At 41.9% G+C, this 18,765-nt stretch overlaps 1 protein-coding gene across 10 annotated transcripts in view; it reads right to left on the bottom strand.

The window, feature by feature from the left end:
• The window catches only part of LOC105388924 (protein muscleblind), a 267,411-nt gene that overhangs the window by 47,621 nt on the left and 201,025 nt on the right, over positions 1–18,765 (bottom strand). For 4 of the 10 annotated variants that reach the window (XM_048627309.1, XM_038121243.2, XM_038121242.2 and 1 more), the window contains one exon: positions 8,025–8,620. In XM_048627309.1, the coding sequence (XP_048483266.1) occupies positions 8,025–8,213 (189 nt within the window). In that variant the 5' untranslated portion in view covers positions 8,214–8,620. Of the gene's footprint in view, positions 1–8,024; positions 8,621–14,586; positions 14,830–14,859; positions 15,082–18,765 lie in introns of those variants that run through there. The other 6 variants (XM_038121241.2, XM_048627306.1, XM_038121247.2 and 3 more) reach the window with 4 other exon arrangements.

Raw genomic sequence — 18,765 nt, 5'->3', positions numbered from 1 at the left:
TTGTTTACTGTCTAACCGAGTAAACATTTTAAGTTGAACTAATGACAACCATTGTAACAATGAATAAAGTCACAATTCATCTAACCGAACTAATTCAAAATAAGAGTTCACTTGGAAAATAACCACCGACACTCCATCTAGTTCTTATTGTTTATAAAAGGCAATTTGAACGGAGAATGGCGAAACTCTACCTCGTGACACCTCATTTAGCATCTCAATGTGAAAATCTTACTTTTATTCGCAACACTACCCATTAGTGGCACAAAGCAAATTGGGCAGCCTTGGCTCACCTTTAGAAGTGTTAACACTTATTATTAGGTAGACGTGGCATTAAAAAAATCAATAATATTTGTGCGAATCACGAAAACATTTAAGCTGCATGCTCCGCATCAAAATGCATATAAAAGGCAGCAATTAAAATTCAGTGCAAAGTACAAGTGGACGCGCAAACGAGCTGATCCAGTGACGAGTCGTTGTTATGCGGCAGTCGGCGGTGCAGGCGATTCAGGTCAGATTAAGTGATTTTTAAAACTAATGCAAGCGATATCACGCCACGAGTGCGCCGTGCAATATTAATGAACCGGCAGCCGGCACGCCGCGGCGATGGAATCCGCCGTTAATTGGTCAGAAACTCAGAATAATCGTGCGGCCGGCTGTTACGGCCAAGATTGAAAATTACTGAATCGCATCTCCTGCGACCCGCCACTGCATTCCTCGGGATAATTACGCCGAGGTGTGTTAGGACAAATGGCGCGTTTCGGGACGAACCTGACACGCTCTACATTCCAGTATTAATTTCTGCTTATTGTGGTCCACGCAGCCACCGACGTATACAAATTACGTAACGGAGCCTGCCATTCAAATGTAGAGCTTTCCGTCTCGCGAATGTCTACTCGAATACGTAGCGTAGGTATTCGAGCTATAGCTGTTCGATATTCGTCCCGTCTCAGACTGGGAGATAGAGATGAGAGCACTGACCTCCTCGGTCGGACACCCTGTTTACACAGCAAGCCGACTGGCGGATTCACAAGAATATTTCATCTGTTTTTAACTAGTTAACCGACGGCAAGTAACTTTTATGATCAAAGAGTAGCCCGAGGCGGTTGGAAAGATTGACGCAGAGGGAGGCGGCGTTACCGTTACCTGTATTCCAATTAATAAACAGTCGGAGCGAGGCATCAATCGGCGAGAGTGGCTTTGAGCCGGCGGTAGCAACTTCACCATGAAACAACTCCACCGGAGCAGACAAAGCGGCTGCTAAAGATTACTGGCGGCTTTTAAACGTTTTCCAATGGAACAGTCGGCCCGGATTTTGAAAACTCCTCAAGGGTACTAAGCGATAGGCTTTGATTCCGATCTGAACTAGTTTTGCTCATTCGCGGTCCGGTTGAGTTTGAGTTAGACCGAGTTGTTTTTAGTCATGTATTTTTCCTTATTTAAGTCGCCGTCTATGTGTTTATACCACTACGTCGACATTTTCCACGGAGTTTATAAAATGGTGTGAACACTCGCTAGACAGAGCAACCTTAAGTAGGGTTGTAGACCACTTTACGCGTTTGAGCTGGAGCCTGGAGTGGCGGCTCTCGCGGCAGAGACTCAGTTACGTCACGTGCTGACGTCACGCGTCCACATTGCAAACACGTGTTACAATAAATAGCACGCAACAACAGGGAGTTGTTTAATTCTAATTAACGACCGAGTATTTGTGCAGTGAAGATTCCGTGAAATAGATTCGAGGAACTATAAATTATGGTTCTACCTTTTTTGGCATAATATTTATTTGCCTAATCTCGTATTGCATAGTAACGTTTGGTCAAAGTCTCGTTACGCCGAAAATCGTATGGCATAAATCCGTTTAATAAAAAGTTATTTCGCATAACATTGTTTAGCCTAATAATGGTATGGCCAAATCTTGAATAGCCTAATAATGCTATGGCATAGGTTTATTAGGTTTATACAAAGTAATAATATTCGTTTGGCTTTAACTTTGACGGAGCGTCTCCCTACATAGCGCAAACTGGTGCCTTGTATTGTTTCCGCTGTTTGGAAAACGCTCCGCTCCGCTTCGCTGCGCTCCGCTTTGGTTTTGATGAACATGTGCACCTAACACGCTCCTCCTCGCTTTGCTCGTCGTCGCACCTATTTTTAGGATTCGATCCCATGGGGTTTGTAATAATTATAATGGTCGTTAACTTTCGATTTTTTGATCATACAATATCGTGATTTTCGGGATGTAGGAGAAAAATACCACAATTTGTACATTTACTACATACTTAATATATTATTTATTAAGATAACATTACGAGAAACAAGATTATACATAGGTATAGACGAACATAAATTTGAGCAAACGAAACTTAGGTGTTTAAAGATTGTGCCTAAAGAGTTTTAGACGAAACGAGCCTTATGCCACATAAGTCTTGGCAAAGTGATGGTTCGGCCAAAAAAGTTTAGACCATACGAGTTATGCGAAATGAGTTTTGGTCAATAAAGATTATGCGAGATGAGCGGAACCCATAAATTATACGAGTCTATTTCAGATCATGTTATTCTAGTAGCAGGGAAAATAATACATAATATAGAATTATGTAATATTTAAAACGTGGTAGAGACTCGGGATGTTCAGACAAAACATAAACATCGTGGTACGGGATAATGGATCTTCTGACTAGACAACTACATTATATAATATGTAATAAACTGTTCAGTAGCTACTTGAAATGAGCAACCAATCATACCTACTAGTCTACACGCGGCATGGTAAGTATTGACCGACCAATAGGTACAGTTTCGTATGTAGTAGCTGAAAATTTACGACTTCTCAGAAGTATGGTGGTCGCACATTCGGCGTCACGTTGCCAAACCGCTTCTGCTATTTCCAACAGAGCTATGCGTATGTTACATAAGCGAGATATCCACCTCGATTATAATTTTATAAATAAAAGAAACCACTATGACAGGTTGATGAGTATTAGAAATAGTGTTGTTGGCGTCATCTGGCAGTGGGACAAGCTGGCTGTTGGAACGGAAACGTTTAATGTTGATAGTTGGAAATAGACACAGATATGAAAGTGAATCGTGTGGGCCGGCGCTGCATCGATCGCAGCCCACGCCACGCGGCGGCAGGTACTGGGGGGTCACTCTATAATCACTAATACTAAAACTAAATTTCGCAGCGACTTTATCTCGAACTCTATCTCGTTGTATGAAATGAGTTTTTGTCAGTATAGAGTAACCCTCCCGGTTGTGAATCTCCACGCTGCCCACGCGCTCTGCTTTCACTGTGCCATACGGTTTGTGCAACTTGGCAACAAAGGATTGGTAAGTAACATATACCTAGAGAAAAGATTCTCTAAAGTTGAAGGCAGCCATACCACGTCTATGTGTGACAAATGTATTTAAATCATATGCATTTTGTATGAAACGATATTTCCAAAACTTCCCGTCACGTCCCTCAGTAAAAAATCCGGCCACGTATGCAGAGACCTTTACACTACAGTGTAGTTGTTATATCGACCTTACTGATAAATTTGACAGTGACTTTACCAACTCACGTAACGTAATATTATGGACAAACGTGTTATCAGCACTTCAGCAAATTAACAAAGCCTATAATTATACAATTTCAGTATGGAAACGTCGCATTTGAGTATAATTATAATCGTACCTTTATATCATAGTTATACCATCGTTTTTAACTAAAATGTAAGCTTTGAAGTGTAATACATAATTCTGGGGTTTAATAAAACTACTCCTATATAATTTGCATTTAGTTTATTTGTTTTCCTGCGGGCTCCGGGCTCGTATGAAAAGTAAAACCCCGACGTATCTATCTCCCCAGAAGGTCTCTACTTTGCATGCAGACACGAGCGTATGTCTGAATTAGAGCAGTTCGTTATTAATAATTAAATGTTTCTTATTTAATGAAAACATTGAGTATGGTGTTAATCGGATATCGCCGCACGCGAGTCGGGGTCACACAATATTCTTAATGTGAATAGGTAGCGCGGTACCTAAGTACTTACAATTTGGAGCGCAAGTATTTAGTGGACTTATTAAATTATTTCAAAGCTAATTAATAGCGTGAAGTGAACCTTCAATTACGCCTTGGCAGCGGTAAATACTCTATTATTTTAATTTACACTTTATTGTATTAAACCATAATATGGATTAGTTAGGATATGCCCCTTTTATAGTACGTTATAAATTAGGTATTATTTTATAACTATTATGTTTATCACATAGAATCATTACTTCAGTGTGTCGCGATGATTCAGTGATGAATGTCAAACATAATGTTACGTCATTCATTACTCTGTCCGTCTGTTGTAAATTTAGCTTTAGACGTTATTTATGTTGTCATAAGTAGGTACAATCGTACACCCCACACGAAGGCGGTTTATAGGCAAAAATATATTTAAAAAAAGCTATGATTAAACGAAATACACAATATTTGCATCCTACGGATATCAGCTGACATTACGTACGATGATAGCATTTAGCCATATCGAGATGATGTCATTGTCTGGATGGTGTCGCAACAGTGTTAGCTCGCACTCAATGCATGACACAACCTGGCCGCAGCTAGCCCTACCTCTGGGGGTTACTCTATATGACGAAAAACAAAGTTTCGAAGCGCTGTTGCGCGAGCTACGACTCTATCACGTTGCATTAAATTTAAACGTGCTGATTGCACGACAGCTCTCGTTTGTTCGTTTTTCGTCAGAATAGAGTAACCCTCCTGAGCCATTGATGCAATGCTACTCTCAAATGCAACTAACCTTTACGGCAGAGCGTCTAATACGGGGGCGGAGACGAAGACGAGCGTTTCCAAATCGAGTTTGACGGATAATCGCGGGTCGTTGACGCGCGACTCTCCCAGGTATGTACCGCGGGCTCAGTGAATTAAGGCAATAAGCTCGGTTTAATCAACACAACACGTAGCCTAATCAAATATGGCCCCTCGTCATATCGCGTAATTGAAGGCTTAATCACAGGAGACGTCTCAGTGTCGGGAAGGAGGGAGCCCGCCGCGGCTTGTTTGATCAGCCCCCGATTACGCACACACCGGTGACAACTTTCACTCAGTCGCGACAAACGCTCCGCGGGAACACGATTAATCGTGACTCCAATATTTGCTTGCGTAGAGCTATTGGCTTGTTCTCATATTCGAGAACTTAGGAAATTGCTGTGAGGTGAGTAGGTAGAGCTGGGCAACTTGGATTAATAGATAGCATTTTTACTGTTTAACACTTTATGGTATTAAACGGGTTGTAGGAGCGGTCTAATCCCATCGGGAAAAATGAAATAAAACAATATAGAAGCAATCTCTTGATAGAGTTCAGACAATGTTTAGAAAGAAATCTAAGCTCCGATAGACAGGACCCGGAGTTTCATTAAAGTAAAAGAACGGAGATTTCGCATTACACGATTAGACGGGCGGCAGACGGCGCCGACGCTCAAAGAGACTGGAGCGCCGCTTGCTACTACAGTGCTTGTTTACTTTTTGGTCCTTCCAGTTAAATATCTGGACGCTCCATCGCCGTTCAACAATATAAGTAGCGTCTTCCGGCTCCAAGCCGCTGCGACGCTTTTTATCGAGAAGATTAGAAGGCGGGAGACGCGCACTGCACTATTTCACATACTCGAGGGGATTATTTAAAGTTCCTGCGAGCGGGCGCTCGTGTGTGGTTTTATCGTGCACAGTTGCATCTGGCGCTTGCGAAAGCTTTACGCGTAGCGCAAGCTGCAAATTTTTTCGTCTTTTAAACTGGAGGCGGCAATAAGTGTCTCGGATTCATGGAAATACAAATACGTGAACGGAGTGGGTGTCGTGAAAGATTTGCGTTCCGAGTGTGGTAGTTTTGTTTGAGCGGATTTTCCTTGGAGGTTTGACTGGACAGTACGAAGGTCTGGTTGTATGTTGTAAGACTAGATAAGCCGCTAGGTGTCGGCGGCGCAGGTGGTGCGCGGACCCGCCGGCCGCTTTGTGCCTCGCTCTGTCTGATGCTGCGATACCTCGGCGCACAAAGCCCGCACAATGAACGCTCGCCCATTGTTTAGCGTCTTGCACTAAACACGACGCCAGCTATAAGCGAATTACCGCACAAATCCACACACATGCTAGAGGGGCTGATAGCATTCAGAATTCACTGCGATATAACGCTTTGATCTGCTGGGTAACTATCTCTACCGAGCTATACTTACTCGTTCTCCCGCAACCCTCAAGCCTTGCGTCATTACCACTAAGTGGAGGGCACTTCAGTATGAACAGTCAAGGGAGTTTAATTTGGCTTCAGTTTATTATAAGTTTAGCAGCAAGGTTTATATTAAATAAATAAGAAATTTCAATGTTTTGAGCAAAATTATTTATGTACTAATCAGATGTCCTTCATAAGCACGACGGGATATTTTAAATTAATTCGAATCATGTACATTATGCGTCATACATACATATTTTTTCGTAACTCTGTAGACACAACCACAACTTATCTCATATGGCAACTTGCCAAGTCATTTTTGAAACAGAATTATTTTGAATTATCGTTGAGAAATGATGTTGTACTTTGTAAAAATACACCAGATTTATATAAACATCGTGCCGGAACGAGAGGCCACACACGTATTAACCTTCATAGACTTGTTACTACGAATATGAAAATCAAAACTGAGAGGATCACTGGGTGTCATCTGTTTTATAGGCACCATCGCATGTTACGGTAGGAAAGCCTACGTTTAAATAATGTGAGTGGTCGGCCCGGTCGTATATCAAAGATGGTAATACCAGCCGATCCCCGACGTAGGACAAAACATATTACAAATTCATACTACCTTAGAGCTTTTCTTCCATAATTTGCATGAGGTTGACGTAGCTCTTTTGTACAGTGACGTTTGCCGGGAAGCTCACATACACACACATACAGACACACACACACACGTCCCGGACTCAGATCTTGACGAGTGCGCTCTTTATCTCTTGATCGCTTTATTCAGCCGAGCATCAAAGGAAAATACGAAAGAATATAAATAAATGAAAAGGGGCCTTTTATTTAGCTCAATTTCTTTGTTTAGGAAACGATTTGTCGTGTTCTTGGATTACATTGTGGAAAAATTTAATGGTAAGTGGGTTGGCATGATAACTCAATTTATAATAATACCTATCATGTTTTTAGCGGTCGCTGAGTCTGTCGCCCGTGAAAGCGTGTAGGTACCTATTCCGGTATTGAAATATGTGACATTGGGAACAGAAGCATTGCGACATTATCGGCGTGTTTGTGCTGAAATACGGTTTATTTGCCGAAGCCCGGAGCGACGGCCGGGGCGGTCCGGGACGCACCTACGTATTTACATGTCAAATCGAATTTTTATCGCGTCGCATGCCCGATTACCCTGTTATCTATTGACGTGCCCGTTCGGCCCTTATCGCCGGCAATGCCGGCCAACCAACTAATAGTCAAGCTAAAATTGCTATATTATGAATTTGTAACTGTGTTTTCCGCTACGAATTAAATTATTGGAGTTAAATGCAAATATCTCATTTATATAATTTTATACTCGTATTTCCATGAACTTTACATAATAATTATGTTATCAGCTTCTTATGTATATTATTGAGTATCGATTGCAAATTTCATTTTAGCTAAAGTATTACGTATATTATACTGTGTTTTTCATAGTTGCCAGAACGGTACAGATGAATATGAATATCATTAGGAAATATTTGGCTAGCGTATAAATGTAAGTGGTTCAGTGGGATACGTCGTGGAGTTATGAGTAGATATTACAACAATATGGCGGGCGGCCGCGCCGAGTCATCGTCCTGTTCATTATGTTAGTGCGATGCCAATTCCCCATACAATGGCGTAGACGGCGGCGGCGCGGCGGCTGCGCTGACGTCACGCCCAGCAGCCTCGGATTGAGGTCGCCCGACGGCGGCAGGGCGACGCCAGCCACGGGGGTTGCCATGTAGTTAAACCGACAAAACTCATTTCCTATATTCTACAAGTATTTCAAGTGACACGTACCTTGATACTGTCGTAGCAGGCGGTGACGCGTCCATTTTGTACTTCGACCGTGGCTGGGGGGTGCGCGAACTTGCACTCTGTGTCCGGCCGGGAGCACTTATTTCTTTGGAACTCCCTGCACACTTCCAGCTGCAGCCAGCGTGAGTCCTTGCCGTTGAGTAGGCTGTTCATGTTCACCATGGTGGCCATAGCTGGCTCCGGTCGACAGGCGGCGGGACTCGCTCGCAGTTACTCCGAGCGACTGCGGCGCATAGGCTGTGGGGACGGCGCGCGCGGCGCCTGGCGCTCACTCACTCACTGACCACTACGCACCACCGCTACGTTACACGCGCGGTTTATTGCGAATACTTCTTTACTACTGATTAATCTTACAATTACGTTATAATTAAATACACCGACGTTGCAAGCTTATTTAGGCGAGTATTAAATAAAATGATTATCACACGCGTTCGAATCGATGTAGACGGTTGATTAGAGCGGTGCTTGGTGCGCGAGCATAGCGGCGGCCAGGGCGGGTCGGGGCGACGTGGGGCGCGGAACAAAGCGAGTTGACGGCTCGGCGGACTGCGGCAAGCCGGGGCGGTGAAGGCTCAACTCTGCGAACAACAAAACACACAGGTTACTCCAAGCAAAGCGGCTACCGGGTTAGCAAGCGACTAGCCACCGCAGCACAGGAGGTGGTCATTGTCACCACCTCGTCCACTACTACTGGTAATAGCGCTGTCTACTCGAACTACATCAATTGCCGCTTTGAATTGAAAGAGAAATATGCCACAATAACAACGACAAAGGGTTGTCAGTTAATACGATCAGCAGGCAATTATGTACAACGAATAAAGGCAGCAGATCAAAGGCTCGCTAGGTCAGGTCTTGGTCAGATGTTGGTTGGTTAATGTTATTTCTAGTAGCATCCGCAGGAGAGATGAGCCGTTAGCCTCAATGCAAGCCCGTAGATGCAGTTTGAACGCTCCAGTTAATGAAAGTTTGCCTCGAACCTGCTGCCGTAACTAAAACTATAATACTCTCGGGCCGAGAAAATATTTACACATGTCGTCGAATATATGAGGTAAATAATGTCGGATCCAATACCCACAATTTGGCCAAGACTCAGTCGATTGGATTCAACATCATAAATTGGGATTATGTGAGCTTTGTGTGACCTCGAGGTACCAAATAGTAATATGCTACATAATCAATAGCCTATAGGTACCGCCATTCACACAAAGGGGATTGGGATAATATCCTACGTATTGATGAATGATATATTGAAATAACACAACGAACTAATTTATAAGATCGACGATACAGAATTAGCGCTTCCTGCGAAACATTTCCTAGAGCATAATTAGTGTCGTTCATAAATATGCTTGAAGGTATTTCGTCCGGAGTGACGGGAGACGGCTGACGAGCCGCCGGCCAGGTGTCGCACCAGAATAGCCCCCGTCCCGACCACGCCAGCCGATGCAGTTTCCTACTCAACACTTTGAAGATTATACGTGTCCATCAGGCATCAGATCAGTCAAAAACTTTATGAGTTTCTCTGTTAAAATTTCGTAGAGTTTCCAGCCGCGTTATAACACTGCCAATGACTGCCAGACACGGGACAAATCATCTCGTGGAAAAACTGCGTGTGGGCGAGACACGGGGAAAAACTCGTGAAACCAAATCCTATCGTAATGTGCTATTTAAAGCATAACTCCGTTGAAAATAGAACGGTGTGCGGCAACGCAGCGCGCGCTCCTCATCGTGCATAAATCTTCAAACTTTTATTTTCGACATAGATGCAGCAGTGTTTTTATCGCGACCCGCCTGACTTGTCCAGACGTCATTGGCTTCAAGATGAAAACAGTATATAAATTGCTTTCAGTGTTTTATACTGCTTTTATTTGAAAGATTCATTAAGAAATATTGTAGTGTTTTGAAATATACTGATACATGACTTAATATTTCGTTTTCAAGTATCTGGTACCTATGGAATGTTCGAATGGGTATACAGATAATTACTGGCATACGATTCAACGATTTTGTGCCGTAAAGATAATCGTCAACTATTTAACCCACCTTCCAACGTGTCTAATAAAAATAAAAAGTAAGTAGTTCGATCAAATCTTTTTAAATAGCAATCAACGTTATTAACTAATTCCATTAAAACTCTCAAATCGATGGACTGAACAATGCTGAACTCTTAGAATCGGCAATCGAATTGTAAAGAAAGCGAAGAGATTCAGTCTCAGAGACACCATCGGGAGCGGCGGCGGCTCGGCGCGAGTGGAAGACATTCAATAAACGAATGAAAAGATTACCAAGAGCAATCAGACGGAAGCGAATCTAAATAAGAATCTCGCGAGAAGCTAGCAGCCGACTAGTGGGGAGGTGAAAAAACACAGCTCTTTGTATTGTATTACTTATACCAGCGGTAGATCGGGTTATGAACGAGGCGCGACGTGGAAACTCAGTTACGAAACGGACAATGACTGCCAAAGAAGACGTCGACACAGGCGGCCACCCATCTGCAACAATGGTCTTGACCGGGACTCGAACCTGGGCCTCCCACCGACAGACGGGGGGCGCTCTAGCCACTGAGCTATCAAAACAATCCGCATGCAGATGAGATCATCCCGGTGACGCTCCGACTATTAAAAAGTGAAAGCTAGAACGAAAATGATATCCCACAATTTTTATTAAATCGTCAGTTTCGTAACCTCGTGCCATTTAAAAAGGAAAAGTTGCAGCAATCTTCAAATGTCAATCATCGCACCTTTCGTGTGACTCGTGTCTGTGCCGCCGTGATGGTAATAAAACCTACACGATACCTACGGTTGTAAATGTCAATAAGAGTTGCTGACTCTACAGTCTAGACAATCACGAACACAATAAATGATCGATATTTTGTACCTTTACTAGTACAAGACTTAGAATGCATAATTATGAATTCTAAGTCTTCCTTATGTATTGTGACGCTTTTTTATTACAAAACAGTTTTATTTTGTTACCTAGATAGTCACTTTTTTCTATTTACTATATCGATTTTGACCTTGTCGAGAGAAACAACATTCCGCAAAGTATAGCGTTTTTTGTATGAATTAGTTACGCAAACGACAATTTGTAAGACTTTGCATTCGGAGGCAACAATAATCAAATAGATCAGCGAACCGAGGACGGTAAATAAAAACTGGTTAATGTTATAGACATAATGTTGACAAAGTGCATAAAGACCTTGATTAGATAGATACACTCAAACAGAACGGAGCATTCTTAGGGCTACTTTCGATATGCTTCAGCACAAACCAATTATTGCTTCCATTGTAATCGAAATTCGATCTACTGATAATGCATTCAAATTGCTCGAGTATTTACGCTTATTGTGAAGCGGATACTGTTTCTTAACAACAAAGGACATTTTGAACATTCATTATTGTTAAGACCAATTAAAGCTAAAGCGATACCACCTACTTGATTCAGTGACTTTGAACTCTTGACATTTGCCTTATCTGCCTAATTTGTCTTTAGTCAATGTCTGAGAACAGCACATCAAGTTCAAGGAACACACACATTTTTGCAATCAAATATTTTATCATAATTGTTGTTTTTTTTTTCAAACAAATCAAGTGTGTATTCTTTGTATAGACCTCTACACGCTGAATTAAATTTTCATCGCATGTTTCTGTCAATTCAAGCCATGTTTGTAATAACGTTCATGGGAATATTTGATATCGGGTTTATCACAGCAAAATCAGTCGTCAGTATTGGAAAAAGGGTCTAGTATTGGGGAATTTGGATCGAGATGTTGCTTTTTGGAAGTGCGAGGCTGCGCTCTGCAGACTCAAGTAAAGTGATGTCACCATTTGTTATTCCGCACACGGCGCTACATTCGTTGGCCACGCGCAGTAGTTGACTCAGAGCGATGGGGAAAAAGAGCCTATTAATGCGAGCACTCCGGAACTGTAGAGCAGTTAATTTCGTAAGTAATAACAATAACTTCCATTTATGAGGCACATTTATTCATAACTAAAATTTGTAATATAATTTAAAATGTTGATAGCTACTGTTTTGCAGATATTGGATTACAGATAAGGTTTGTCAGTCATGCTGTGTGTATGTATAATTTCAACATTAGCGCATCCATGTTATACCAAGTTGAGCAAGAAATATGAGAAATTTAAAATTTTATGGCATTTAAAATGATTTGAAGAATAAATATGAATACAAATAATATCAATAGAAATTTCGAAGTCAAATTAATAGTTGAGCACGTAGGTCGAACTGCGGTGAAGACAAAACAAAGGCCATTGTTAAGTTGTGCAGAGCAAGTGTTGCCAGCAGCGGCGTCCATGTCTACTCTCGTATTCGGGACATGCGCGAGGCACATTTAGCAGTCCCAGGGGACGGCAACGGACTGGTAATTAGTGAGAGGCGAAAAATTTGCGACGGCTTAAATTTACGAGGCGCAAATTACACGCTATCGCTGCAGCGTCCCGTTAATGTGCAAGCCTTATCGAACGTGGGCCCGGTACCGGCGCCGCGACGCTCCACATTTAAACTGATCGCATCAACAAAACATACAAAAATACAACACTAAATGTTGGGGTGGTGCGGAACGCTCGTTGGATCCCTAAATGCATTTTCTGCACATTTACGTTGGAGGAAACGACGATTTATGGAATGTAGAACAGCGAAACTGCTTTAGAAGTAAGCTCCAAGAAATTTATCCGGACCAATTTTGCTTGTGCAGGAAAATCTTGGAGGTTGCAACAACAACGACACCGAAAAGGCTCTTATCAATGATTAATTTGGTCACGTAATCTAAGAGTTGGGTTTCGTGACGCATCCGCTTCATTTTCAAAGTGATAAGATAATTAGTTCTGATAACAAGCGGTTTAGGTATCGGAAATCTCGCTTTCGTGGTGGACAATTGTTAAACATTGGTGCAGAGACCAGAATATTTTTGTATACATAACCGTACTCGTATCAATTTTGTTAGAATATTTTGTAGCTTATAGAATGTTATTTGACGTAAAAATTATCCTGAGATCATAACGATTTCTGCTTATTGCAAATTATGAAGCATTGTATTATGTGCCACGTTTGAGCTCGTTGATCAGTCATCTCGTGGCAGATTAAGTGATAAATTGTTATAGTAATAATAATAGGTTGGCGGTGCGGGCCCTAGCTTATTGACAGAATGTCTATTGTCCCTAGCAGGTAGCGGGACAGATGGCACCCCATCGCCGAGCTTCGTACAAATGTACTGTTCTACTTCGTTTTATTCATTCCTCATGTCGTCAATGTTATTTCTGTGTTTTATGTTTACTTGATGTTTTGCATCTACGTTTTCACTGTTGTACCTGCAGTTTGCAATTTCTTTTTTTATTCACAGAGTTATTTTATTCTTGTCACCAGTATAAATCACTCAAATGATTTATTAAGTTTATGGAAAATGAAAGATTTGAGTTTAAATATAGGTAGTCTCTGTAAGTTTTATTTGCAAGCTGCTGCGTTTCATTTTATGTATGTGTTTTATTAAGTCATTTTTATCTTTTACTTTGTCGTATGTCACTGCCTATATGGATTTTAACGTGATTCTTCTGTTATTTGTGAATGGGGTTGGAATTCACCAAAAAAGCTGCATTGCCAGTCTAAATGAATTTAATGTTTTTGGCAAGAATATTGGTAGTTTCGCGGCTAAATTGGTATATTTATTAGTGGTTCTCGACACTTTGACTCCATGTGTCCTCTTCAGGACATTATGATCTCATCATCTTCACAATGCAGCCAACTTTATTTTTTAAATTTAACGATTTCAGAGATACGCGTTTTGGTTGAAAATGCGACACCAACTGATATTTCAGGGATATTATATTGGTGTTATTAAGGGTCTTGAATAGTTACAGTTACTTATACCAGATAATCCTTATGTCTTTTTTGAATCGGAAAGTTACTAGTAAGCACGTCTAATCTACCGCTTCTGCTGAAGCCACTTTTTTGCACTGATAACACTATGGATTATGTGTTAATATTATTACCTAACACACGTAGGTATATCTGGCTTATCAAATGTAGGTATCATAGATAAGACCTCAATTTAATGCTCCGACACTGCATTCTATGAAATCATTGCCCAAAGTAAAATGAATGAAATTTAAAGAATGCAATTGATGAATAAGATACCTATTAATAATATAAATTCTGTGAACTCTGATTTAACAATTATAATTATTTTGATGCAGTATAATCAAAGAAGGTATGTATTTATCAATATTTTATCCAATTACTGTTTACTTTGCTCTACAAAGTGTGGGAAGAGGAAAATATTGAGGTTGTAACAGAAAATAGCCAACCATAAGTGCTTACGCAGTATTCGGGGAATTGAGTAATGAGGAAAGAAAGTTTGGTCAGGGGATTAGGAAGAGTTCAACTTAGCGTAACTTTTACATTACAGGTAATATCGATGAAAGCTTTGGCGTTCGTGCCCTTCGTGCGAGAGGCGCGGGCGGCGTGGTCCGGCTGAGCGGGCCGGCCGCAGCTGCCAGCACGGACCACGCCGAAGCGAAAGCTCACATACCGACATTATCCAGTTATCCACTCCGAGCGAGGGGCCAACAACACGGGCCAAACATCTGCCGCTCGCTCCGACTGGTAACTTTCCTCGTCGAATTTCGGAAGTCGCCACCAAAACGACTTCGTCACACTAAACACACGAACTAATGATGCACGAGCGCCAAAATGCACTAGCTTTCAATTCACAAAACTTTCACGGTGAACACTTTGACGCGAGTTCCGAAATTCCGAATCCGACGAGTTATCGTAGCATTAATATAATAAGCGTGACACTTACATTAGGGGCAAACAAGCTGGGTAGGGGAGCGTAATAGTCCGAAAATTAAAACATTAGCAAGTTGTACGTAAGTTAGGAAAACGATTCGCCGGTAGCGTAGAGATCGCGTTCGCGGCCACAGCAGGGCGGCGCGCGTCGAGTTCGGGGCACGAGTGCTGTGCACGTAGCGGCGAGTCACACAAGCGCAAGCAGAGTCGGCGGGCGACTGACGGGAGGCGAGCGGCGCGGCGCGGGGGCTGGCTGCGCGCGCACGCCCCGCGCCCCGGCCCCGCGCCCCGCGCCCCACAGACGCCAGCCGGCCGCCTTATCACACCGCACCGCTTCCTTTCTCCTCATGCAGTTGCGAGCTTTTCGCCACTGCCACACTTCCGCCCGCCCCGTCAATTGTGTCGAGCTTTAGCCGGTAAATGTGTTGCACCAATTCTTTAAAGTTCCCAAGCAGAACATTACTTTATAGAGTTTCGCTAAGTATGACCAGACCAGCTTATGGTTAAACTTTTTAACACTTCATGCTAATTATCCGGTCCGAAGGATCAACTTTAGCTGGAGAACAATTTAACGTTAAGAAACACAAAATCAAGCTTTTATTCTTTTAAAATTTTACAAAAGTTGGCAGTAAGTAAACAAATCACGGCCGGCAGACAAAAAGGGGGAATGTTAAGTCGAGCAGGCCGAGAACAAAGGGCGTCCTTCGATTTGTGCAGTTTTCGTTTCGAAGTCGGGCGATAACAGAACCAGTTCTCAGGGGTACGGCCGCGAGCGAGCGGGCTGGCAACAGAGCGCGGGCGCAGACAGTTCACTTTTTGCCAGTTTATTTCCTTTCGGACAAAGTTTCAACAATTTAAACGAAGATCGTTACCAATCCTAAACGTGACTAGCCAGTAACTGGCATGATAATGAAATCTTTATTTACAACGAAGGTCTTAAATACACCGAAGTGAGCACCGCTTCCAACAATCAGCTCCAGTGTCTTGCCCGCAATTCCTTGTCAAAATTCGATCACTGGCAATATTGGCATAGACCCGAGGGTACGCGGCGCGCGGCGAAAGTGCGCTGGAAACTGGTTCCACCGCGTGACCTGCCCGAGGACAGCCGCCGCCGCTACACTAAACTTCATCATTATTATAGTCTTTATGTATACTGCAGTGCATTTAGCAAGCGGATGATAGATCTCGGCATCGAAGTACTTTCTCTTGATATGCGAGATCAGGCCGAGATTATTCCACTATAAAATCATATAATACTTTATAATATGTGGGGACATCTCATAGAATTATTAATCGTTCCATATCACGGTAGGTAATTAACCTATAGCAAAATTTGAAATTGAAGCAGCACTTGGCTGTGATTTAAATAAATATTTAATGAGGTGAGTGATTGATAAGGTACGGTTACACGATGATGGTAGAGATAAGACAATAGTAGAATCCTAGCTCAACAAATTTTAGAACTCCAGCAGACTAAAGGATAAATGAGCCTTATTTACGAAATAACAATTATTATTTGACTTTAACTCCTATCGATTAATTCAATTACTCCACAGAAAATAGAACTAAGAATTTCAGCTGAATTGTTATTCAATTTAATTTGAACTCAAACTAAATAAATGTCTGTTTAGTCTAGAAAATAAATTAGACAAAAGTGAAGATGTGAAAGTAACATTTATTTTGTTGAAATAACAATTAGCAGATTAAACTGGCAAACTCATTAAGTAAATAAAAGAACGGTCATAATTATTTTTTTACCCATTAATGGCTATTAGGCTCGGTCTGTTAAGCAACTCGATGCAAGTCTAATGTCGATGAGAATAGGTATATCTTCACACGAAAATGTGTAATTGAATATTTTTACGATTGCATTAGTCAACGTCCGGTAAGTCTAACATGATGCTCAGAGGATTTCTTTGTCAGGATTTCTTTAATCTCAATATGTAAATCACTCATATTTTACTGTAACTAATTAAAACGTTAAAGAATCATAATTATTATGAAAAAACTTACTAGGCAGGATTTCAGAGCAAAAAAGCAAATTAACTTTACGATTTCTTTCAAAATGTTTGATATGTTTAATGGATCCATTTCACAATCATTAAAGTTTCCTATCATAACAATAAAATATTTTTCTTTTTAAAATATTTGTCTTCAGTCCGGTTTCAATTAATCAAAAGCGAAAAATTTCGGTTTATGGGAGCGTTTTGAGCAGCGGACGCGTCGCCCAAAGCGTGCGGCGCGGCGCGGCGGCGGGGCGGAGGCGAGGCAGCGGCGGCGGCGTGACTCAATGCTGTGCTAGTGCGACGTGTGCTCGACTTTTTGCGCCCCCCGCGGCCGACCGTGACGTCTAAAAGCTCGTTTATACGCTTTTTGCAGTCATTTGACTTAATAAAGCTGTTTTTTACACAAGCAACTACATATCATCTTAATAGAAAACAGAGCCACAAATCAATTGTTTGATCAAGTCACTGCCCCGACACAAGGCCAATCTCATGTATCATAAAATCATTAGCATTACAGACACCAATTTTAATTTGAAAACCATTTAAAAGAATTTTGCTTTAATATTTTTTGTTGGAAGCCGAAAGCCCATTTTGGCTTCGGTTAAGTCGAAGCGTTCCTGAATATGAAGCAGCTAAGAAAGGAAGGTAAAATTCAGGTTTAGTAAACGGCTTATTGCTTCGTTACAATAACTCACGATATAATAATATTATATGTATCTGGCTAAATTAGCCTATATTGCGTTCGAACAAGACCATCGTTCTGAATTTATATTGCGCATTATCTTGGTCGGCGGCGGATCGGCGGCGTCCCGGACTCGCCAGACTTCAAACATAACGCTCCAAGTAGACTTTGCACTTTATAAAGCTATAAAACAACCTGCGCCGTCACACTGATTAAACCGCTCAAATTCTGTAGGTGCACAGCAACAGCGCTAATTAGTCGGCATGTTTTTGAGTAATTTTTTCAGCGTCTAATGAGTGGGCAATGATACCGGTGGCATCGTCGTGCCGCGCGCCTGCCCACAATGCATGCCGAGCCCGCCGCCAGCGCCCGCACCGCCAAGGAAAAGTGTTGCTGCCATCACCAACTAACAGAATTACGACCATCGAGACGGCTATCTTCTGTGTTAACATTTTTAAAAAAACGGCGTGGCTCACAGAAAGTGTATAAAAGAAGATACCGTTACTGGTGTTGCTCTAAAAATGAGTAAAGGAATGTAATCTCATTCCACGCGTGGCGCGAACAAACTGAAAACAATTTGGTCTAAATTGGCCGCGCTTGAGACTGTGAGATGCGCTTCGCTGGCAATATTCGGTACATCGAGACAAGATTTTGGTTCAACGACCTGCCGCACATCTTGCTGCCGCAAAAAATGCAGTCCGTCCCACGCCGGCCGCACACACTCTACCTGTGTACGTGTACCACACAGCCAACCAGCACAATGGCGGATTTCCGAATGTGTGTATCTGTATATAGGAGGACATTGTAGCTCTCTCTCCTTGAATTAATTTGTCCCGAATCCGAAACCATTTCGCGGAATAAGGTCCTTGATAACTTCTCCATCATTTGATTTTCTAAAACGTGTCGGATTCATGATACGAGTATTTCCAGAATTCCAGATTCATCATTAAATTGTAACGTAAACAAAACAATATACAATAAAAATCACCTACCAATTTTTTAAACCAATGCAAATTATTCAACAATCCCTGAACAATGTTTACAGTTGCAGCATCTTACTGAATATTGACTACAAATCCAGGGTCTCCGCAGGTTGAAAGAAAGTGTTATCTGGGGAAATTACACATCTAGAGGTGCAACCTGGAGACTGCAAATCCGTAAAAGTTCGAGAAATCTCAGATGCTTAATATGCAAGAGTATGGTAGAGCGGTATACCAAACCAATTCTTTGT

The sequence above is a fragment of the Plutella xylostella genome, chromosome 4 (assembly GCF_932276165.1).
Source record: "Plutella xylostella chromosome 4, ilPluXylo3.1, whole genome shotgun sequence".
Lineage (NCBI taxonomy): Eukaryota > Metazoa > Arthropoda > Insecta > Lepidoptera > Plutellidae > Plutella > Plutella xylostella.
Note: the sequence above shows the minus strand (reverse complement) of the source record. Positions and strands in the feature narration are given on the sequence as shown.